General features: G+C 44.4%; 1 protein-coding gene across 2 annotated transcripts in view; it reads left to right on the forward strand.

Annotated features, from left to right (window-relative positions):
• LOC102920093 (calreticulin-like) overlaps positions 1–23,829 on the forward strand; it is a 35,679-nt gene extending 11,850 nt beyond the window's left edge. For both annotated transcript variants that reach the window (XM_006977755.3, XM_076564724.1), the window contains exons 2-9: positions 4,825–4,926; positions 8,386–8,589; positions 12,392–12,486; positions 14,029–14,238; positions 14,701–14,814; positions 15,750–15,893; positions 20,578–20,670; positions 23,298–23,829. In XM_006977755.3, coding sequence (XP_006977817.1) covers positions 4,825–4,926; positions 8,386–8,589; positions 12,392–12,486; positions 14,029–14,238; positions 14,701–14,814; positions 15,750–15,893; positions 20,578–20,670; positions 23,298–23,549 — 1,214 coding nt within the window. In that variant the 3' untranslated portion in view covers positions 23,550–23,829. The remainder of the gene's footprint in view (positions 1–4,824; positions 4,927–8,385; positions 8,590–12,391; positions 12,487–14,028; positions 14,239–14,700; positions 14,815–15,749; positions 15,894–20,577; positions 20,671–23,297) is intronic.
• Positions 23,830–24,168: the final 339 nt, after the last annotated feature.

Raw genomic sequence — 24,168 nt, forward strand, 5'->3', positions numbered from 1 at the left:
ATCAGATCCTCTGGAACTGGAGTTATAAATGGTTATGAATCACCCTGTGGGTGTTGGGAAACAAGCATGGGTTGTCTGTAAGAGCAGTAAGTGCTCTTAACCATTGACCATCTTTCTAGCCCCCAAGAGAAGCTCCTTATTTTGATACAACTCAAATTGTGTCAGGTGTGATTTGTATCAGTACTCTTCACCCTGAAATATAATTAAGGTTGAGAATCTTGGAATTCTGTTTTAATCTCTTCTACCATGGAGTTAAAGGCCAACAATGTACAATTCTTTCTACGTGTTTGTTGGGCTCAGTTAACATTTGTCAAGTGAGTGAATAATAACCATTCCTCCATTTGGAAGGTTGAGAATCTTACAGCTTAGACAAAAGGCACGACCATGCATCTCTTCATTCATTCAGCAATGAGTTGGGGCAGTTTATTCCATATTAAATACTGGGACACACATAACCGTCAACATGGTAATTATAGAACATGGGAAAGATAGACATTATTCAAATTATACACAAATTATAAAGTGCCATGATTGCCTTATCTTGTTGCACACTTTTTAGGTTATAAAGGACTTTTTTCACACATGGCCCCAAGAGGAGGTATATAATCTAAGGGTTAAAAGTACAGATCTCAATATTGCACAGATCTGGATGCAAGTCTGGCTTGTTCTCTTACAAACTGAGCTCTTGAGCAAGATTCTGAGTTTCAGTTTCTTCATTTTTAATGGGAAAAAATAGGACATTTACCATGGGGCTATTATGAGAACACGGAGAGAGGATATGCACACAGCTTTCAACACAATGCCTGACATCGGCTGCTAAGTAGTAGCTATTTTTTATTTCTTAAATACCATTCATTTAAAAATCTATTTTAGCAGCTATTATTATAGTGCATTTTTTTCTACATAACACTTTTCTTTATCTCTTCCAGAGGAAAGACAGCTTTGAAATCAGACTGCTTTTGGGATCAGCTCTTAAGTACAACACTTACTAGCTGTCCTAGTTAGGGTTACTGGTGTTGTGATAAAACATCATGGACCAAACCAAGTTGGGGAGGAAAGGGTTTATTTGGCTTATGCTTTCACACCACTGTTCATCACTGAAGGAAGTCAGGACAGGAACTCAAACAGGGCAGGAACCTGAGGCAGGAGCTGATGCAAAGGCCCTGGAGGAGAGGTGCTTACTGGCTTGTTCATCATGGCTTGCTCAGCCTGTTTTCTTTTAGAACCCAAGACCACCAGCCCAGGCGTGGCACCACCCACAATGGGCTGGGTCCTCCTGCATAGATCACTAATTGAGAAAATGCCCTACAGGCTTGTCTGCTTATAACTGATCTTATGGAGGGAATTTCTCAACTGAGGCTCCCTCCTCTCAGATGACCCTGGTTGTGTCAAGCTGACATAAAACTATCTAGCACCCTAGGTGCAAATAGAAATAATGAAGCAGCAGCTGCTATGAATATGGAGTGAAGATTTCAGAAAGCCACATGAGAACCTAACATATACCAAATTTCAAATTTGTCTTTCATCTTTTGTATCAATCCTTATCCTTCAGTGGCTTAACTATGGTCAGAGAAGTAGGATCCACTTCCCCCGAGCCACCATGACTTCCTGCAGAAATAAATTTCTGGGACCCCCCTCTCTATTAAGATGGGGTAATAAAATTGTTCACCGAGACCTGTTGAACACTGAGACTTTGAGAGAGACAGGAAACTTTGGGAAGTGTTGGGGAGGAGGACTTTTAATCTCTCCCCTTTCTGGTGTTTCACTTATTTGTTGTTGGTTTGGCGCCTTGTGGAACTGAGGATCAAGCCAGGGTTGTGCTAAACAAATCCACGGCCACTGAGCAACACCGCCAGCTCCCTTTTAATTATTAGGTGTTTTTATGATTTTTTTCCCTCAACCTGAGAATTCAATCAACGTACATAAAATGGATTAACAGGGGAAAGCATATATATTTATTAAATATGTTTTTTTATCCTTGTCATAGGTCTGTTGCTACGATAAAACACCTTGACCAGCCAGGCAGTGGTAGAGCACGCCTGTAATCCCAGCACTCCAGGAGGCAGGCAGATCTTGAGTTTGAGGCTAGCCTGGATGACAGAGCGAGTTCCAGGACAGCAAGGGCTACACAGAGAAACCCTGTATCAAAACCACCCCTCCACCCCCCAAAAAAGCCCACTGTGACCAAAATAGCTTCTGGAGGAAAGCGTTTATTTGGCTTATAGGTTACTGTCAATCATGGAGGGAGCCAAGGCAGGCACCTGAAACAGAGACCGTGAAGATGCTTACTGATTCACTCTCCATGGCTTGCTCCGCTTGCTTTCATATACAACCCAAGATCACCTGCTCAGGGTGGCAGTCCCCACAGTGGGATGCGTCTTCCTGCATCTGTTATTAATCAAGAAAATGCCCTGACTCAGACATGCCCACAGGCCAGTCTGATGGAGGCGATTCTTCAGTTGAGGTTCCCTCTTCCCAGGTGACTCTGGTTTGTGTCAAGGTGACAAGAGCTAGCCAGCACACGCATTAAGTATGTGTCTTTAAAAGGTTAATGTAGGTACGTTTTTAAAAGTGTATTAATACAGGAGTCCTTCTAAAGAAACGGAGAACCAGTGGAAAGCTAGGTGGGATGGTGTACACCTGAGAGACCAGCACTCAGGAGTCTGGGGCAGGAGCATCGGAAGTTCAAGGTAATTCGAGTTTGAGGCTAGTCTGGGCTACATGAAACTCAAAAATAAAACAAACCTCCAACAACCAATGAAGAAGTTATACTGAACTGGACAAGTAATAGTAAGTTGTAAACTGTGGGGAGGTGAGCTTGGAGTTGGAAAGCAAATTGGTATAAGGGTAATCAAGAAGATAAAGATTACTGTAACAAGGTCTGTGTGTACAAACACCCTCGGCTTCAGTTTTCTGCCCTTGATAATAAGAACTTCCCTTTGGTATAGAGAAGACACTGTCCACACGGAAATGGCATTCTTGCTTTTAAGGAAGAGAATGAGACAGTCTAATCTTGCACTTACTCTCCTGTTTTTTCTTTTGTTCTTATTTTCTGTATATGGGTGTTTTGCCTGCATATATGTCTCTGAACTACATGCATGCAGTATTCAGAGGTCAGAAGACGACATTGGATCCCCTGGAACTGGAGTTACAGACAGTTGTGAGCTGTCATGTGGATGTTGGGAATTGAACCCAGGTCCTCTGCAAGAACAGCAGGTGCTCTTAACTGCTGGATACCTGCTCTTTTTAAAGTGCTGTTAATTCAAAATAGGCATTATACCATAGCAATGTATTTTAGAAGTCTCTCTCTCTCTCTCTCTCTCTCTCTCTCTCTCTCTCTCTCTCTCTCTCTCTCATTTTTGAAACAGATTCCCACTGTATAGTTCTGGTAGTGTGTGCTTGTAATTCCATATTCTATGGTATAGTACTGTCTGTGTTCCTGTAATCCCAGAATTCAAGAAGCTGAGACAGGAGGATCATTATGAGTTTTAAGGCCAGCCAGGGCTGCATATCGAAACCCTACCACCCAAGGGTCAGGGGACAGTAGACTGCTCAGTCAGTAAAGTGCTTGAGTTTAATCCTCAGTGCCCATGGAAAAAATCAGTCACGATGGCATGTACTTGTTAGTACAGCACTGGGAGGCAGAGACAAGAGGGTCCCTGGGCATGATGACTCTCCAGTCTAGCCTAATCAGCAAGACCCAGGTTACAGTGAGAAAATCTGTCTAAAAAAGCAGAAAGAGAGAGAGGGAGAAGAGAGAGAGAGAGAGAGAGAGAGAGAGAGAGAGAGAGAGAGAGAGAGAGAGAGAGAGAGAGAGACAGCAAGCTGAGTCTGGTGTTATAGTTTGTAATCCCGGTATTTAGGAAGCCGAGACATAAGGATCAGGAGTTCAAAGTCAGCCTGGACTACATGAGATCAAACCCCTGGGTTTCCTGAGAAGCAACTGAGTCATCAGACTTGGGCCTTGAATAAGAGGAACTGACACCACCAGTTCCTGGTGTTCATGCTGAATGTGTGCTGATGTGAGGTTTTCACAGGAAGATGAACTGCATTGCCCTTACCTATCAGGCAGTGATTGTTGGGAAACTCCATTCCGAGTCAGGGAAGAGGTGAAATAAAGGCCGCCCTCAAAGCCTTGTCTATCTCAAGCTGCCAAATTGCTCTGTGACTCTGGGACTATGATTGGGCCCAGGAAGTAGAAGTCAGCAACTCTGAGGCAAAAAAAAAAAAAAAAAAAAAAAAAAAAAAAAAAAAAAAAAAAAATTAGAAAGACACTGAGTGTTTGGGTGGAATGCCAGGTCCTCAAAAGAATGCTTCTTTGTCTGCATGCCATCTACGCCAAAGCAAAACACATTTATCAGCATCTTAAAACTGCAAGAGGGAGTCTGAAAAGTTTAAGCAACAGAAAAGGAGTAAGTAGAAACTGTTCATGATCATCATTGCTAACTCAAAAAGCACGTAATGTCTTTGCCGGCCTCTTTCCTTAGAGAGCAGGTTTTATTGTCTTCCCTTACCTAACATAAATGTGAGTAAGGGCTTGGTAAATGTTTCATGCCCTCCAACTATGCCTTCCCGTGGCGATTTTCAAGACTTAACTGTCATGAAGGAAGGTGCTGATGGAAAGGTGGCTCAGTTGCTTGGCGTTTGAGCAGCTCTTCCTGTCAAGACATGAAGAGTGAGTTCCGGGTTCTGTGTGGTGAGCATAATTTCAGGAATATTCTGAGTCACCCTCTGTTACACTGTCATTCTTCCCATAGGGCTTAATTAGCACCCAAAACTGAATTCACGTGAGTGTGTTTTTTCTCTCTCTCTTTTACTCCATAGATGGATGGACAAAACGATGGGTGCAATCTAAACATCAGTCAGATTATGGAAAATTCCAGCTTACTGCAGGGAAATTTTATCAAGATAAAGAAAGAGATAAAGGTAAATACTGGAATTCAGGAATGTGTTGATGGACTGGGAAAAGCAGGACTTTTACCCAGTTGTTTTTATCCATGATTACCAACTCATTTCTCTTACCTAAAAAATAAAATAGAATAAAAGAGTAAATGGAGCTGAACTTGGTAGTGAATGCCTGTAATCCCTGTACTCAGGAGGCTGAGGCAGGAGAATAGCCATGGGTTTGTAGCCAGTTTGGGCTAAACGATGGGTTCCAGGACATCCTGAATTACAGAGTAAGATCCTCCTCCTTCTCTCTCTCTTTCTCTCTCTCTCTCTCTCTCTCTCTCTCTCTCTCTCTCTCTCTCTCTCTCTCACACACACACACACACACACACACACACACACACACACCAAAACAAAACAATAGTAAGTAAAAAAGGATGGACGCTCCACAAAATTCATTATGCCCTGTAACTGAGTAATGAACATTTTAAGCTAACCCTTTACGCATTATCCCATTCATCTTCCTAACATTTTCATGAAGCCATTATTATTGTCTTCCCATTCATCTACCTAACATTTTCATGTAGTGGTTATTATTGTCTCTCCAGTTTTGCAGAGGAGCCTCAAAGACCTTTTTTTCCTTTTTCTTTTTTTTTTCTTTTTTTCTTTCTTTCTTTCTTTCTTTCTTTCTTTCTTTCTTTCTTTCTTTCTTTCTTTCTTTCTTTCTTTCTTTCTTTCCTTCTCTCTCTTTCTTTCTTTCTTTCTTTCTTTCTTTCTTTCTTTCTTTCTTTCTTTCTTTCTTTCTTTCTTTCTTTCTTTCTTTCTTTCTTTTTTTGATAGTTGCCCAAGGCTATATCACACAGCTGAGAGAACAGCTGAGATCTGACTCTGGCTCTGACTCCAGGGACTGTGTTCATTACCACTGATGTGTGCTGTTTCCCCCAAACTCCTAGGATTTTATAAGTAGCCTTCTGTACTTGTAAAAAACCCAAGAAAGCAGGGCAAAGCACCCGAATATCGCTCCTTCTAGAACAGCTTTGTGTGGTGGAGAGGAGAGCAGATGGACCTGGGACTGACAGACTAGCTGTCTAACTGGAGCATGTCTTTTTGCTTCTCAGACTGTTGATTTGAGATGAGGATAACCTTCACCTGCCATGCTCTCTAGACAGAGTCTTTGTAAGAGCCAAATGATGTTGTGGAGGAAGGGTGAGCTCTGAGGACAGGGACTGTGGGCATGGGTTCTTGGTCTGAGAAAGCTTTTGTTCCATAAATAGAGCTCATTGATCATCCCCTGGAGTGATTTCCCATCTTCCTCCATCTGGCTACTGTTATGAATCTCATTTTCATATTTATTAAAGGAGAGAATTATGAACTGGCTTGAGCATTTTAAAATCTCATTTAAATCCTCTCTGGAAAACTGTTTTCAGAGGACAGAGAACTGGAGACTGAGCGTCTCATGAGACGCCCGGGTCTTGGTACTCCAGTACAGGCAGTCTGCACAGCCACACATCTCTTCACTGTTTGGCTCCTCAGCTGACCTTCCTGCACCCCATACTCTGTGGTCCGTTAGATTCTGGTTGTCTGGAAGGACACTAGGGTCACAGTGAGACTGAGAGGAGGAGGTTGGTTTGGTTTATACAGCAGGGTGTGGCAGGGCAGAGTCTCAAAGTGTGATCTTCTGCCATCTGTCCGTTCCTTCCTTCCTGGCTGTTCGAGCCCCTTGGAGGCCTTAACAGAAGTAGGAAAACTCTTCAAAATGCAGACAGCTCCCAGCATGATGTCAGATATGAAAGTGTTCACCACAGAGCTTGGTGTACAAGAAATGCTTGAGACCTTTTCCGAATCAGACCCTGTGCTCCTGTCACTTGGCATTTTTTGTTGTGGTTGATTTTTTTGTTTGTTTGTTTGTTTGTTTTCGAGACAGGGTTTCTTTATGTACCCATGGCTGTCCTGGAACTAGCTGTGTAGACCAGGCTGGCCTCGAACTCACAGAGATCCACCTGGCTCTGCCTCCTGAGTGCTGGGATTAAAGGCATGCGCCACCACCGGCCCGGCTTGTTGTTGATTTTTAAGACCGGATCTTATATAGCTCAAGTTGGGCTTGGACTACCTGTCCCCCTGCCTCCACCTCCCAAAGGTTGGGATTACAGGTGTATGCTACCACATCCAGTTTCACTGAACACTTACTCATTGAGCATTTCCACATGTCTGTCATTTGTGATTGTGTGATCCTTAGCAAGGAATTCCTATATGATTGCTTCAGATGGTCAGCCTAGAAAAGCTCTGGGGGCCCTGGCAGCTCTGATATTCACTGGAGGTTGGGGCTCTGCAGTCCCAACTAACTGATGACCACTGTCATGTGAAACAGGTTCAACGACCTCATGACAAAGTGAGGAAACTGGTATAGCTCACCTTCAGTTGTTACTGGGAGGGTTAAGAACACAAACACGTGTGAATGAAGAAACCATCTGTAGAGTTAAATGGTAAAGGGCTGGGGAGATGATGACATTGTGTCATGCTGAACAAGAATGAAGACCTGAGTTCAAATCCCTAGAACCAGGGCTGCAGATGGGACTCAGTAGTGGCTGGCTGTTCTCCCAGAGGACCCAGGTTTCCAGCACCTGCATGGCACCTCGTCACCATCCGTGAACTCCAGTCCCATGGGATCCACTGCCCTCTTCTGTCATCTGCAGGCACTACATGCATGTGGTACACAGACATACATCCAGACAAAACACATAAAATAAATAAATAAAGGCCCCTAGCACCCACACAAAAAGCTGGGACAGCTGTGTACTCCTGTAACCCTGGTGTTAGTGTTGGGGCAGAGACAGAAGAATCTCTGGGATTTACTGGCTGCTAGCTCCAGGTTCATTGGGAGACCCTGTCTCAAAGGAATAAGGCAGAGAGTGATAGAACAGAACACCTGGCATCTTCTTCTGGCCTCTGCGTATTCAGAGGCATGCACACGTGTGCCTGCAAAACACACACACACACACACACACACACACACACACAATTTTTACAAAAGAGATAAATTATTTAGTGATTAAAATATTCAGTGAACAATAACAACAATTATTATTTTATCTGAGGTAATTCTGGGCTCCTTTCTACTGTAGTACTTGTACACAGTAGGGCCTTGACTTATAAAGCCGTGGAATGATGCTGAAATGTCTCTAGAAAATTAGTGATATCATGATGCAAAGGAATGCATCAGTGTGGCTTAAAATTCCAGTTAGGTTACTGCCATGCCATGTGGCTTCACATCTCCTCCCTATGACTCAGCCTCCTAACTTATTAAATGGGCATAGTGCCCACTTTTCAGGGCTGCTCAGAGGCTCAGATGGGATAATATTATAATGCTCCTTGCAAAGTGCCTGACCCACCATCATGTGTGAGGAAACACCAGAGCTTGGTTAAGGCAAGGGCTAGGTCTCTCTAGGTAATTCTGGGGAACTTCAGCCTGAAGTCTTTGCACTGTCTCTCTGTTACCAGGTCTCCAGACCAGTGAGGATGCCAAGTTCTATGCCCTTTCCACCAGGTTTAAGCCATTCAGCAATGTGAATGAGACCTTGGTGGTTCAATTTTCAGTAAAGCATGAGCAAGGCATTGATTGCGGCGGTGGGTATGTGAAACTCTTTCCTGCCACACTGAACCAGGAGGATATGCACTCAGAGTCCCAGTATTACATCATGTTCGGTAAGCTCCCCATATTACATCGTTGCTCTCAGCCCCATGGGGTTTGGATAAGAACCACTCTGGTGGATGAAAAGACTCAGACAGACCTGTAACGGACAGTTTGTAATTTGATAGCTACATATCCCTTGTGCAGTAGGACTCTCCAGAGACCTGAAAAAAAGGCATCTCTAAACCCAAATGTTAATATAAATAGACCAAAGAGGTGTGGAAGTACATGGTATTGCCAAGTCTGTAGTACATGGAGATACAGCTCAGTTCTCAGCAAAGGAAGAGCACAGACCTACAGCAAGGCACTATGCTCTGCTTCAGAGAGGAGGAAGATAGCCAGGGTCAGAGAAATGATCTGAGTGCCAGCCTAGCCCTCCTCGTGTGCTGAAGCTTAACAACTCTGACAGCCAGGACATCCGAGGGCGGAGTCGGGGCAGCCAGAACGGGCCTGCAGCCTCTGGGCATGCTCCAGTGATCCACTCTATTCGAAATCTCTATCCAGAAAACCTTGCGCCCTCTTTTCCTCATGGCCCCCTGGGAGGTATGGAGCCAGTGGGAGGAGCGGAGGTGGTTGGAGCTCTCAGGTCGCCCCTGCAGCTGCCGGCTACCACAGCAGAGCTCCAAAGGCAAAGCCCCCGAAGCAGCAGGGGGCAGGGGATGCAGAGGAGGAAGAGGAGGAGTAGTGAGGACCATGGGGCCCTTACTGCCCACCCTATCAAGAGCAGCACGTGCTTTTTTAAAGCATCTGTGGGCCGGGCGGTGGTGGCGCACGCCTTTAATCCCAGCACTCGGGAAGCAGAGGCAGGCGTATCTCTGTGAGTTCGAGGCCAGCCTGGTCTCCAAAGCGAGTTCCAGGAAAGGCGCAAAGCTACACAGAGAAACCCTGTCTCGAAAAAACAAAAAACAACAAAAAAAAGCATCTGTGAATGTCCAGAGTGTGGCATTTGTAGTCTATGTATGTAACTAGGCATTCTTGAGGCAGTCCAGCTTTTAGTGCCAACCAACCTTGAACCCAGTTTCAACACTGTTGATATTGAAAAACCAGCAAAAGTCAAGCGTTCCATCTTCTGAAGCACAGATGAAGAATGTGGACTCCACCAGATGTTTTTGTACAAAGTCAGTGAGAGCGTTGTGTTGGACAACAGGCCCTAACATTCCCTTGATTCTCTTTAGACACTTCCTTCCTCTGGAAGCCTCAGCTAGCGCTTGCCGCCTCCCCTCCCCTCCCTTCCCATTCCCTCCTCTCCCCTCCTCTCCCATTCCCCCTTTCCTTCCCCTCTCCTCTCTTCTCCTCCCCTCCCCTCCCTTCCCCATGCAGTACTCTTTCTTTTTCAAACTATTCTTTTCAGCGGCATTGCCCCTATTAAAATCTACATCCTCTTTTTTTCTTAAATCTCACACTGGGGCTAGAGAGATGGCTCAGAGGTTAAGAGCACTGACTGCTCTTCCAGAGGTCCTGAGTTCAATTCCCAGCAACCACATGGTGGCTCACAACATCTATGATGAGATCTGGTGCCCTCTTCTGGCCTGCAGGCATACATGCAGGCAGAACACTGTATACATAATAAATAAATCTTTAAAAAAAAAAAAAACTTAAGAAGCAGAGAAAAAAAATCTCACACTCCCTCCTTACAAGGTCTCACTCTATAGTTCCAAACTCACTATGTAGCCCAAATTGGCTTCAAACCCACAGTGATCCTCCTGCTTCAGCCCCCCAAGTGCTGAGATCATAGGTGCAAGTCCCCCCACCCACTTCCAGTCTGTCTCTTACGCAGAGTGTAACACTCAGGGTGTGTAAAGTGTGTCTGCTCAGCATCTTTTTATTTTCTTCAGAGTCTGCACCGTGTATTACTCTTCCCATTTTGCAGATGAGGGAATAAAGGTTAAGAAATTTGCTCAAGGTGGTAGAAAACCAGGATTTGAGTCAGTCTGTCTACAAAGCCTGCATCTTCTCCCTTCAGGCAGCTGAATAACTTTTTAAAAAGCAGAATGAAATCGATATTCTTAAAAAAGTATTGAGCCAGGCTGGAGAGATGGCTGGACAGAGCACTGGCTGCTCGTCGGGAGGGTCTGGGTTTGATACCCAGCACTTACACAGCAGCTCACAACCATCCCCAGTTCCAGAGGATCCAGCTCCCTTGTTTGACCTCCATTGGTACCGGGCACATAAGTGGTACATAGACATATACTCAGGCAAAACACACACATAAGATAAACATAAACATAAAAATTTAATTTAGCCGGATGGTGGTGGCGCACACCTTTCATCCCAGCACTCGGGAGGCAGAGGCAGGGGGATCTCTGTGAGTTTGAGGCCAGCCTGGTCTACAGATTGAGTTCCAGGACAGCCAGGACTGTTATATAGAGAAACCTTGTCTCGGGGAAAAAAAAAAATTTTTTTTTAAATTTAAAAAGGCTTCTGAACCAAGTGTGATGCTACATGTCAGTACACAGAGGCCGAAGCAGGAAGATTGCTAGGAATATGAGGCCAGCCTTGTCTACATATCACCTGAACACGCAGTCCCTCCACAGTCCCTCACCTGCGTTCATCACCTCTGTTCCCATCTCACGTCCTAGCCCAGGCGACCCACCCTTTACTCCTTGACTGCTTACACCCACCTTCTTCCCAAGGTTACATGGAATCTCTCTCCCTAGGCTGTGAGCTCCTGGAGGTCTGGAGGTATACCTCAGAGCCTCACACCAAACGTGACCCCTTGAATGCCCATGTTGACTATGCGGTGTTTCATTTGGCTGGTGAGACAAGCCAAGGCTCCATAGTGGCTTTAAAAAGATTTTGGGGAAAAGAGGTATTGATGAGGCGCTATGAGATCCTAAGAGACAGCATGATTCAGTCCAACTGGGGGCCTTTTGGAAGAGGTGTTAATTGTTCTTTAAAGAGTGAGTTTGATTTTAATAGGAGGAGGAGGAGAGCATGTAATAGGAGCAGAATCCACAACATGTATTAATTAAAGCTCAGGCATGAAATTCAAGTGCATGGTAAATAAGTAGGGAGAAGACCAGTGTGGGTAGAGTATAGTGTAAATGCCTTGTGTGTATGAGTGTGATTGTGTGTGTGTGTGTTGTGTTGTATGTATACATGTTGTGTGTGTGTGAGGGTGATTCACACTTGATAGTAGCTGACAGGCTGAGAAGTCCTTTCTGAGTTATCAGTAGAGAGCAGTAGCATGAGAGTCTCGGGACTCTCTGGGCTCCCCAGCTCCAGTCCACACTTCTCACTAGGATTAGCACAAAGCAGACGAGCTCCCAGGCTCTGTTACTAGGTAGGAATGGCTTTGAATTCTAGCAAGGCATCTTACCAGCTCTTGACTGTGGGCAAGCTGCTCGGCTTTTCTGAGCCACACCCATCCAAAGTGGAGATGGGAATGCTTATTTGTCAGAATTAAGTGACATGTTAGAAACTCCTGGCTTAAGAGGGGTTTCCAGTGGGGCCCTGGCAGGAGATTAGAGGAATTTTTTGAGTTGTATCTCTCAACTGAAAGCCTGCTTCTCTCCTGCTGTGCCTGCCCCAGCCTCTCTTCGGGGCCTGGCACTCTCTCCCCTTGCCCCTGCCTTTGCTGAGGCTAGCCCAGGGCAGCACTGTACCTTTCCTTCTCTCAACATCTTGCCTCTCCCCCTTTGTAAATAATCCCTTTCATTAAATCCGTCTGAAATAATCCTGACTTTGAGTGTGGCATCTGTTTCTTTCTGGAAATACTGAGTGCTACACAGGCTGTATCTGTCTTGGGTCTTGGCCTCAGACTGGGCATGCTGCCTGAAATAGATGTGAAATCACACTTTGGGGTTTAATTTCCAGGCCCGGACATCTGTGGCTTTGGCAATAACAGACTACAGGTCATCCTTTATCACCAAGGGAAATACCATGAGAACAACAAGACCCTCAAGTGCAGGGTGAGTATGTGGATTAGTCCTCAGCCTAGGCAAAGGATTTTATCCTTTAAATTTTTAAAATTTTATTTATCTTTATAGGTATGGTTATTTTGCCTATATATATCTGTGCACCACATACATGTCTAATGCCCACAGAAACCAGAGTAGGGAGTCAAATTCCCTGTGACCAGAGTTATAGGTTGTTATGAGCTGCATGTGTGTGCTGAGAGTTGAACCCAGGTCCTCTGGAAGAGCAGCCAGTGTTCAAAACTGCTGAGCCATCTCTACAGCCCCAGGGGGACAACTTTTATACATGTTATCTCATTTTTTTCTTATAAGAACTCTATCAATTAAACCTTATCATCTTCATTTTACAGATTAAGTAGACCTAGACATGTGCTCTATATACACACTGTAGGAGCTCACCCCGGAACAGCTGACCGAAAAACCTGGGAAGTAATATGGGATGATGGCTGGTGTGACATCATTCCCCACTGTAGATACTAGGGTTGGGGTCAGGAGTGCTGAGCTTACATGAGGTGGGTGGGTCAGTTTATCTCAGTACCAAAGTTAGAAGCCTCTAGATTAGCTAGAGGACAGTGGGTAGGGTCAATCAACAGTCCTAACAGGCATTGTTACCCAGATGTTAATTCTGCCTTGGGCTTTGAGCATGGGGATAGATTTAGCCCGATAGGTCTTTTGAATTAACCAAATTCACAGTAAAGCCTGATACCGTGATTTATGCCTATAATCCCAGCCACTCTGAAGGCTGGGGTGAAAGGGTTGTGAGTTCAATGCCAACCTGGGCAATTCAGCAAGATCTTACCAAAACAAAACAAACAAAACTTTCACATTTGAGTAAAGATAAGAGTCAAGCAAAGGAAAGTAATACAGGAGGAGAAAAAAGGGCTCCTCCTCCACCTGGAGGCTTGGGTAAGGATTGCTTCCTGGAGAAGCCCTCCTTGTGCTGAAAGACGAGCATGCTCTAGTAAACGAGTGTGACAATTTTATGGAAAGATGAACTCCTGGAAGAGGAGACTGCATGAGCAAAGCCAAGGAAACTCAAGAAACCGAGGCACAGCCTGAGGGCTGAAAGGGCTGTTGGTTGTGCAGAGAATGGCAGGAACAGAGTCTAGAAAAGCCCATAAGGCTGGGGGCATTGGGGATCTTGTGTTGAAGCTAGGCCTTCCTGACCAGCCTTGTAACATGGGGCTGGATGTTCTGAGTCCTCCGCTGGGGCAAGTTTCAGCTTGGAAGCTTAGACATGATAGAGAAATCATATATGACCCCTGCTGCTGAGAAGCTCACAGTTTAATAGGACAGACAGAATGATCAAGCCTCAGAAGAGTAGGGGCCAGAAGATGGAGGACCACAGAAGTGAGACCACAGGAGCGTGCACCAGCAGGGTGAGTCCAGAATCCCTGTAGATGTATTAACTAGAGGAAGGGGAAAGGAATGTGGTAAAGTGTGTGTAAATATGTGGGAGAGGACATTCAGGCAACACAGTGCCTGAGATTGACAATGTCCTGTATGGAACTGAAGTATCACCCATTCCCTTGACAGATCAATAAAGACACTCACCTGTACACTCTGATCCTTCGCCCTAATGCGACTTACGAGGTCAAAATTGACAACGAGAAGGTGACAACTGGGGGCCTGGAAGATGACTGGGACTTCTTGCCTCCCAGGAAAATAAAAGACCCCTATGCCAGGAAACCAAGGAAATGGGATGAACGGCAGCAGATAGAGGATCCTGAAGATAAGAAACCTGAGGTCAGAGGGAGTTTAGCTGGGAAGCTGATCTCAGGGAGAAGAAGGTGTAGTCAGGACATTAGGGCAGACGATGAAGTCAAGTGTCTGGGAGGTTGGCGCCATGAGAAAATGAGGGTGTGAGTTCAAGCCAGGTCTAGTAGGGATGCTCAGGGTAGCGAGACTCAAGGGGAAGACTGTGTGGGAGCAAACCACATACAAACCATAGCAGCAGCTCCCACGACCGAGGGCAGGGTGAGGTCAGCGACCAGGATGATACCCATCTGAGGTGGGGTTAAAGCATCCAAGGTCAGAATGATGGTGACCCCTGGGGTCGGTAAAGGCCTTTTTTCTCCTGCCCTGGGCCATCACTCAGCAGAGCGAGAGGGCAGGGCGGGTAGGGAACCACGTCCCCCTGTCTGCAATGAGTCTCCAGTTTCCTCCCAGACCATGTCACCATCTTCATGAAGGAACATTCTGTTTTAGGATTGGGAGGACTCTGAGTTCATCCCAGACCCAGAGGCCAAGAAGCCGGATGACTGGAACGAGGCGATGGATGGGGTGTGGGAAGGGCCCCTGATACCAAACGTCAAGTACAAGGTGAGGGGCCTCTCTTTTCAGTGAAAATTTATACAGGGAAATCAGATGGGAGAGATGTCGATTCTAATTAGAAAATAAAATTCCTAACCTGCAGGTCTATTAATCCTAGCCCTCACCAGGTTGAGGCAGGATTGCAAGCTCAAGGCCAGGCTGGGCTATATAGCAAGCTCTTGTCTCAAAACAAAGTAAAAACAAAGCAGAAATTCTGAGATCTTCACTCCAAATAGGACAGTGGCCACATTAGAGGCCTGTTCTCAGCCTCCTCCTGTTTGCAGGGCGGGGGGGGGGGGGGGGGGGGGGCCTGGCAAAGCCAGCACTAAGGTAATGGTTCAGGCAGGCTTGGGCAAGGAGCTTGTCCAGAGTGGGGAAAAGCTGCCAGTTCAAGGAACAAGATACAAACAGGAAGTGATCTCGGGCTCAGGAATCCAGCGTCTTAGAAGCAGGCCAGAAGGGCAAAGAGTAGGATCCCCATGAGTCCAAAGTATTTGGGGGATAGAGGATTTTTAAAGGTCAACTCCTGAGGTCATGTCAGAAGCAAGGACTGAAGGAGTCAGCTGAGAAATGATCCAGCAATAAAACTGATTGGAGCAGGCATTTTATCTGGCCACAGTTCCCTGTGCCACACAGAGGAACGAGGACAGCCCCAAGTGCTAAGATACTTAGACAATGTTCTTCAAGAAGTTTTGTTTCCTTAACCTCATGAATGTGCCTTTTCAGAGAGAGGGCCAGGCCAGAAGAGGCTCCTGCCATGTCCCTTCACTCCCAGTAGGTGGAAAAGGGAACTGGGAAGAGTCTTATGCCTTTACTTGAAGAAAGGCAAAGTTCTAGGAATCTGCTACACAACTGCTTATAAATTGATTGATGCTTTTTAATTGCATGATATTAGAAGACTGGGAAATTATTACTGACGTGTCCACTCTTGGTTCTCTGTTTAGGGACAATGGAAACCTCGGATCATTGACAATCCCAATTATCAGGGGGAGTGGATTCACCCAGAGATAGACAACCCCAAATACAAACCTGACCCCACCCTTTGTCATTATTATAACATCAGCGTCCTTGGCCTGGATCTTTGGCAGGTAAAGCACTCTGGGTTCACAGTCCCTGACCAGCGGTCCTTGTAGCTCTCCCAAAGTAGAAGAAGCCCCAGCCTGGAAGTTACAGACTTGAATAAATCTTGATCTTTTTAAACCTCAAACCACTCATCTTTAAAATGGGAGTAATTATATTTGTCTTCAAAATCATAAGAGCCAAAATTTACTTGGTCCCTTCTATACACCACTGTATTAAGACTTTGCATATTTGTTTAATTTTTACTGTATATCTGTTTCTCAACATCAAAAGGAGGCTCAGAAAAGTTGAATAAATTTCCTGAAGATATGCATCTGGTAAGATAAGCAGAAAACTTGGGCCTGAGCAACAGTCTTTGTTCATCAGACCTACTCCATGTGCTACTAATACTTTTTGATGCCTTTGTTGATCTTACATGATTTGTTGTTTTGTTTTGTGATAAGGTCTCATGTAGTCTAGACTGGCCTCCCTCCAACTGGCTATGCAGTTGAGATAACCTTGAACTTCTGATCCTCCTGTCTCCACCTCTAACTGTTCAGTCGCCAAAGTTTCTGGAACAAGGGCCCCCATGTTTTACTTTCTTAGTTTCTTTATTCATTTCCTGCTTTATTTTTTTCTATTTTCTTGGTTTTCTGACTTCAGGAGGTCAACATAGAAACAGAATGAAGTCACTACCAGATGCCGGGCCTGGGTTCAGAAGGGCGGGGGAGAAGGAAGGGACACAGATATTTCTTTCCTTCCTGGCTTATCTGAAGACACGGATACAAATCATACACATTCACGTTGCTATCTCTCCTTTTTTTTTTCTAGGCTGCTCCTTTTGAATAAACCAGAACTTTCTATATCATGTAAATATATAAAAACATATTAATGTGCATACTCTGTTTCCTGAAAAAATTACATTTATTTAATGTGTGTGTGTGTGTGTGTGTGTGTGTGTGTGTGTGTGTATGTGTGTGTATGTGCCATGGCCAATGTGTGGTGGAGGTAAGAGAATAAGTTGTGAGAGTCAGTTCTTTCCTTTGATCACTTGGGTTCTAGGGATTGTGGGTTCCAGGGATTGAACTTGGGTCATCAGGCTTGTCCACAAGTGTTCTTACCTTCAGAGCCATCTCACTGGTCTTTAAAATGTTTTTTCCACTAAAAGCATTAGGATACAGATTTTATTCTATATCTTTGTTCATCTAAAACAATTTAAAACTTTTGGCACAAATTTTCCTGGGCTCTGTCAACCTGTCTAAACAGGCAAACCTTCCTATTTGAAGAATTTCACCACGTCAGAAGAGTGCTCTCCAAGCCTTAATTCTTATGTGTGTAGGTCAACAGAGGGTCACAGATACTGATCTGGAATGAAGCCCCAGAGACTTAGTTTCTAAAATCCAAGGTGTGTGTGTGTGTGTGATGATGATGATGATTCTGAATAATGCTGACATCATCCTCACGGCATTTTTTTCCCTTACAATTTCTAGTTAGGTCTGACTCCCAGGTCATACTCCTCTTCACTCAGCTAACCAGGAACCTCCAGTTAGCCACAGAATCCCTGCATCTTACAGGAAAAGTCAAGGAACTAAGCACAGAGACAGCCCGCCTTCTTGACCTGCCCCCTCTAGCCATGAGTTTCCAGCCCAAGATGCTCTGCCATCCCAATCACCGTCTTTATCCTGCCTCTGTCCCAGATGAACAGCCTCGTCCCCAGCACTTTCTCTTTCCTATTCTGCTGCCTTCAAACCCAGTCCATTACTCCCCCCGCCCCCCCCCCACTTGGAAGTGATTGCATTCTGGAGTCAGGGCTGAAGCTGGGAGGAGACAGCAGAAAACAAACATTCTCTTCATCCAGGACTCCATATGATCTTTGAAGGGATAGTAACTCAAACTAACATACATACCCTGTATCTTTGTATGCATGGTACACTAGCCCATGTATAGGCCAGAGGTTGACATCTGGACGTTCTTCTTCAATCATTTGTCCATCTTACTTGTTTTTATTTGTTTGTTTGTTTTTGTTTTTGTTTTCAAAACAGGATTTCTCTGTGTAACAGTCTTGGCTGTCCTGGAACTCACTTTGTAGATCAGGCTGGGCTCAAACTCACTGAGATCCCCTTGCTTCTGCCTCTCGAGTGCTAGGATTAAAGACCCCTGTGCCACCACCCCCTGTCCCATCTTATTTTTTTGAGACTGAGTTTCTTACTGAGCCTGGATCTTGCTGTTTTATCCAAATTGGCTACCCAGTGAGTCCACCTATCTCTGTCCCCCTGGGTTGGGATTACAGGCCTGGGTCATGGTGCCTGGTTTTGCATAGAGGCTGAGGATCCAAACTCAGGTCCATGTAAACACTTTACCTAGAGTCGTCTCTCTAGCCCCTACTCTTTCCACTCTATGATCCAAGAGGAATGAACTTGTTAAGACATCTTTAAGACTGTATTTTACAATTGAATGCAGCTCTCTCTCACATGTTCTTTGCTCTTAATGATATGAATACAGAAGGGGAGGAAGTGTGTTTCCTTCTATTTGCATTTTGCAGATGAAAACTTGTAAGCACAGATGGGAGATGAATAGATCAAAGTGAACATAAGACCAAGCAGTTAGGAAGCAGGGCTGGGAGTTTGATGGAGGGAGGGAGAGAGGGAGGGAGGGAGGGAGGGAGAGGTCACTGAAGAAAACAGGGATGTTAGGAGCACTCTTTTCAGGAGAGATGGGCAAGCCAACAAATGGGTAGTTTTCTAAGTAAGACTGCAGACAACTCAAAAGAAAAAAAAAATCCAAAAGGTCAGAAAAATCTCACAACTGCAAAAGGAATTTTACAAGACAATTTAAAAGTAAATAACTTAGAGCAAACTAAAAATTCTGCTCTTCAGTGTCTATTTGTCACTTATTTTTCTGTAGGAAGCAGCGTCAGTGGAATGATGTAAGCCAAACAAAAGACCTTTCTTTTTAAAAACAAAAATGTAAAAAATATATAGGCTTTTGGTTACAAAACAGCAGGACAGAGCTTTATAAAATATAGAGGAGAGGCACATAATTCTCATACTGAAGAACTTTTTCTTGCTCACATAGCTGTTGGAGTGAAATTAACAATGATTTATTTTATTTTATTTTTGTTTTTTGAGACAGGGTCTCACTATGTAGCTCTGGATGTCCTGGAACTCACTCTGTAGACCAGGCCAGCCTCAAACTCACAGAGATCCACCTGCCTCTGCCTCCCCAGTGATGGATTAAAGGCATGCATTGCCCATCTTAGCAATGATTTAATCAACATACAAAATCACATATTGGCCAACTTTTGGTCCTTTGAAATACATCCAGATACTGAAAAGTTATAAAAATCATTCTCATCTGTTTAGTGATATTTGCTAGGCACTGTGCTTTAAATACATTAGTTCTAATTTTCATAACACTACTATCAGAGAGTTATTAGTTTCCATGATTCACATTACTATGATGATGATGATGATGGTGATGATGATGATGGTTTTGCAATGTCACACACTGGCTAGCCTGGCACTCACTATCTAGACCAAGCTAGCCTTGACATGACAGAAATTTGCCTGTCACCGGCCTCTGCCTTCTAAGTGTTGGGATCAAAGGAATATATACCACACTTACCATCATCATCATCTTCCTCATCCTCATCAACAGGGTCTCAGGTACCCTGGCTGATCTCACACTCACTATGTGGTTGAAGATGACCCTGAACTCTTGATTATTCTGCTTTATCCCCCCAATCCTGAGATTACAGGCATGGACCATCATACCTGGCTTCCTTGATTTACCTGTGAGAGAATAACTCAGCGGGATTGAGTAACTTGCCTAATGTCATAAAACTAGAATGCAGCTGAGCTGGTCTGTTCAACTCCATGTCTTGTGCTCCTTTCTATCTTATTCCTTTGTTATGAACTAAACACTGAAACTATTATAAAGCATGGGTTTAATCTTTTACTCACAAATATTAAACTTTTGTCTTGTTTTGATTTTATGACAGGGTTTTGAGTACTATCACATAAAAATGTGTGAAGGTGCATGAAACCCCGATCCCCCTGCCTCCACCTGCCATGTGCTGGGATTACAGGCATGCTCCACTACGCATGGCTTCTTAGCATACTATTTTAAGGAAATAGAGAAAGGGCCTGGAGAGATGGCTCAGTGGTTATGAGCGTTTACTGCTCTTGCAGAGGACCCTGGTTTTGTTAACAGCACCCATATGGTGGTTCACAATAGTCTGTAACTTTAATTCCAGGGGATTCTATACACTATTCCAGCCTCTGAGGGTTCCTTCATTATTGATGTGGTGAACCTAAACTGAAATAGGCACACACATAAAAAACAAATAAATATGGCAAAAGCCTTTTGGAGAGAGAGAGAGAGAGAGAGAGAGAGAGAGAGAGAGAGAGAGAGAGAGAGTTTATATGCATGTGTGTATGACCCATGGCCAGAGGAGAACATTGGGTGTCCTGTTCTACCTTAATCTCTCCAGACAGGGTCTCTCACTGAACCTGCAGCTAGGCTAGCAGCCGGTAAGCCTCAGCGATCCTCCTGTCTCTGTCCCAGACAGCATTGGGGTTGTAAGGTACCCTCACAGCCATACATATTTTCCACCATGATAGGGATCCAAACTCAGGTCCTCATGTTTATGAGCCATGTCTCTAGGCCCCTAGGAACATAGTTGTAATAATCTCATGGTTTTCATTTCAATAGGTGAAATCAGGCAGCATCTTTGACAATTTCCTTCTAACAAATGATGAAGAGTTTGCTGAAGAGGTTGGAAATATGACCTGGGGATTAAGAAAGGTGAGGTGTTTTTCCACCCTGAATTCCAGATGTCCAATTCTGCCATTTGCAAAATCAGGACTCACAATCATTATCCCAATTATCTGCTCCCATGGCCTTGAGAGACAGAGAACTTACATTCATTGGAATCTTTGACTTGTCACTCTGAGCACTTTTCAAAATGTATCTTACTTGGCCCTTAAGGCAACCTCGCAATATAGATATTATTCCATTTCTTAGGAATGGAAACTGAGATCCAGAGGCTAAACTGCCCAAGGTCACACACAACCTTTGACTTGTTGAGTTGGCTCCTTTTGTGTGCCACAATGCCTTCTCAGTGTGCCATTAGAGGGAGCCACTCAGCCTACCTCAGATGATGTGGAAACCAGAGGACAAGGTAGTGCTGTTTACCAGCTCCTCCCTCCCCCAAACCATTTAATGTGTGGAGTGAGATTCGGGACAATGGCTTCCTGAGGAAGAGGTCCTGCATCCAGATGTCCTGGCCCTGCAGGAAGGTCAATCCAAGTAGGTTTATAGCCAGGGCTTAATAATTCAGCAGGAAACCTAGGTACCAGCAAAGCACAGACACAGAAGGTAAAAGCAAAAACAGCAGCCTGCCTGCCCCTGCCCTGAGCTGAAGAGATGGCTCCGTTGATACAGCATTTGCAGTGTAAGTATGAGGATCAGAGTTCAGATTCCCAGAGGCCACGTAAAAGCCGCACGTGTTTCTAGGGACAGGTGTGCTAGGCCATTGTTCACCACCAAGCTGTATTACTGGAACTTTTTGTTGTTGTTGTTTTACTTCTTTTTTTGTTTGTTTGTTTTTTGTTTTTTGTTTTACTTCTTATTTTAAGACAGGGTTTTACAAAGTTACCCATGCTGGCCCTAAACTCACGCTGTAGCCAAGGCTGGCCTTGAACATGTGTTGTCTTCAGCCTACGAAGGAGTCGAGATGACAGGTCTTTGGCACCAGGCCCGACTCCCAACGATCTAACTGAAGCTGTGAGGCTTGGCAGCATTTGCCTTTACCCACTGGGCCAGCTTGCTGATCCTGTGCTCAGCTTTAAAAATACTCTTTAATCTAGTTTTGTCTTGTTTTAATTCAATGTTATCATCTTTATCTTGTGATACGAGAGATCTCACCTAGAGCTTTGTTCATACTAGAGTCACTCCATTACTGAACTACTCCCCCCCAGGCTTCTAACACTGATGTTGTGTCATTATTATATATTAGTAAAGAGCATGAGCTTTCTAGGTAGACTGCTTAGGTTCAAATCCAGGCTCCATCCTTGACTATAGTTAAACGAACTTGGTCAGTCTATTTAACTTTCCTCATCTATCAATTAGGAAAAATGAAAGCAACTATCTTCTAAATTCCTAACATCTAGCATTTCTATCTCATGGGGCTTGTATTCAGTTTGGAGAGAACAAAATATAGAAAGTCCACATGAGCTGGTTGTGGTGGCATGCCAAACACTGCAGAACTACAGGGGGGGAGGCAGAGGTGGAAGGATTAAAAAAGAGTTCCAGAGTTCCAGAGTTGGGCATAGTGGTGCACACCTTAGATCCCAGCACTCCGGAGGCAGTGGATCTCTGTGAGTTTGAGCCCAGCCTGATCTACATAGTGAGTTTCAGGACAGCTAGGGCAATATAAAGAAACCCTGTCTCAAAAAAAAAAACTTTAAAAAGAAAGCATTCAGGGTCATTCTGGACAATATAGGAACACTCTGTCTCAAGGACAAAATAAGCAAATAAATAAATAAATAAGAAAGAAATCCAAACATCAGATTCCCTCAAGTAGAAAGTGAGGAATAAAAATGACACACAAATGTCGTTTAGCCTGTGCTGGGCGATGGCATAAGCATCAACTAAATATATGATGAATCTGGATTCATTTTATTTTAGTATTTTTTTAATTTTTGAAATAATTTTATTTAAACGTTTTTTATTACATGTATTTGTTGTGTAAGTGCATGCACATGCCACAGTTTGTGTGTGGAAGTCAGAGGACAATGCCTTCTCCTAGATGAGTCCCAGGGATCAAACAGGTGGTCAGGCTTGGGCCAGAACCTTCCCTTGCTCGGGCCACTTTCCAGCCCACTTTATTTTATTTCATTTTACGTTTTTGTTTGTTTGTTTGTTTTGTTTTGTTTTTTCAAGACAGGGTTTCTCTGTGTAGCTTTGGAGCCTGTCCTGGAACTCACTTTGTAGAACAGGCTGGCCTCGAACTCAGAGATTCACTTGCCTCTGCCTCCCGAGTGCTGGGATTACAGGTGTGTGCCACCACTGCCCGGCTCATTTTACCTTTTTTTTTTTTATTATGAGGCAGAGTCTTAGGCAGCCCAGGCCAACCTTAAATGTCTAGCAGAGGATGGCCTTGAGCTCCTGATCCTCCTTCCACCTCCCAGGTGTTAGGATTACAGGTACACAGGACCATGCCTAGCTTTGAATCTGCTTTGTTTACAAATGAACTGTACATAATACACCCAGACACAGATTTCTCTCCACCCCAGAAGTACTGAAACTTCCATGTAAATGAAACACCCACCATCCTAGGACTCCTGACGCCAATGGGAAGACTACAGAGGTCTCTAAAATGTATCTGTTTATCTCATCTGTGCAACTTTGGCATTCCACACTTTAAACAGGATGTAGAGCAGCAGTGGAGAGAGCTGTATGAGGAAATGGAGAAAAAGAAAGAGGCAGAAGAGGCCAAAAAGAAGAGGGAAAAGGAGCGGGCCAGGAAAGAGGACATCTGGGGACTTGATGAGGAGGATGAGGAGGACAATGAAGAGGACTCCGAGGAGGAACCAGATGCCGGGCCCAAGCAGGAAGACAGTGCAAAGAGGGCATCTCTGGGTAAAAAGGACGTCCGCTTTGATCAGAAGGATGAACTGTAACTGCGGAGGGAGGAATTACACACAGAAGCAAGAAACAGTGCTTAGCAGGGGAAATGCTCATGAGGTTAGCCCACTGCGGGAAGTAAAGTGACTCGTTCTTTTTAGATAAACTTTGGATTTATTTCCCCTCCCCCTCCCCTGCTCTGTTGGCTTATTGGTAGAAAGGGAATGAATGGTAATTTCTATTTCATGACGTGGGTGTAGTGACTGGATGAGGTAATGTGTATAAAGCGCCCAATGTAAATACATTGTAAAAAAAAAAATGGAGTAGTTAAAACTACTATCGTTATCGTGGTGTTTACGAAATTAATTGTTGGTAAATAAGCTTCTGTATAAACCTGATTCTCGTTTTCAGTTGAGCCCTATCCTCCTGGGGGTTTTCTTTGTTTAAATATATGCATGTCTTAGTATTTACTGAGCAGTGCTGACGGTTCTGCCCAGTGTTTTCCTCTTGTTAATGTACTGAGCACCTAAAACCAGAATCAGGACGTCTCCTGAGTGCCTGGAAAAACACTTCATGAAAGTCACTCTGTTGGCTCGCTGTGCTCATGCCCTAATTTCTACATGACTGTTACTTGTTTGCAAGTGTGCTGGTCTTATTTCTATCTGTTCTGTTCCA

Source organism: Peromyscus maniculatus, chromosome 2 (genome assembly GCF_049852395.1).
Source record: "Peromyscus maniculatus bairdii isolate BWxNUB_F1_BW_parent chromosome 2, HU_Pman_BW_mat_3.1, whole genome shotgun sequence".
Lineage (NCBI taxonomy): Eukaryota > Metazoa > Chordata > Mammalia > Rodentia > Cricetidae > Peromyscus > Peromyscus maniculatus.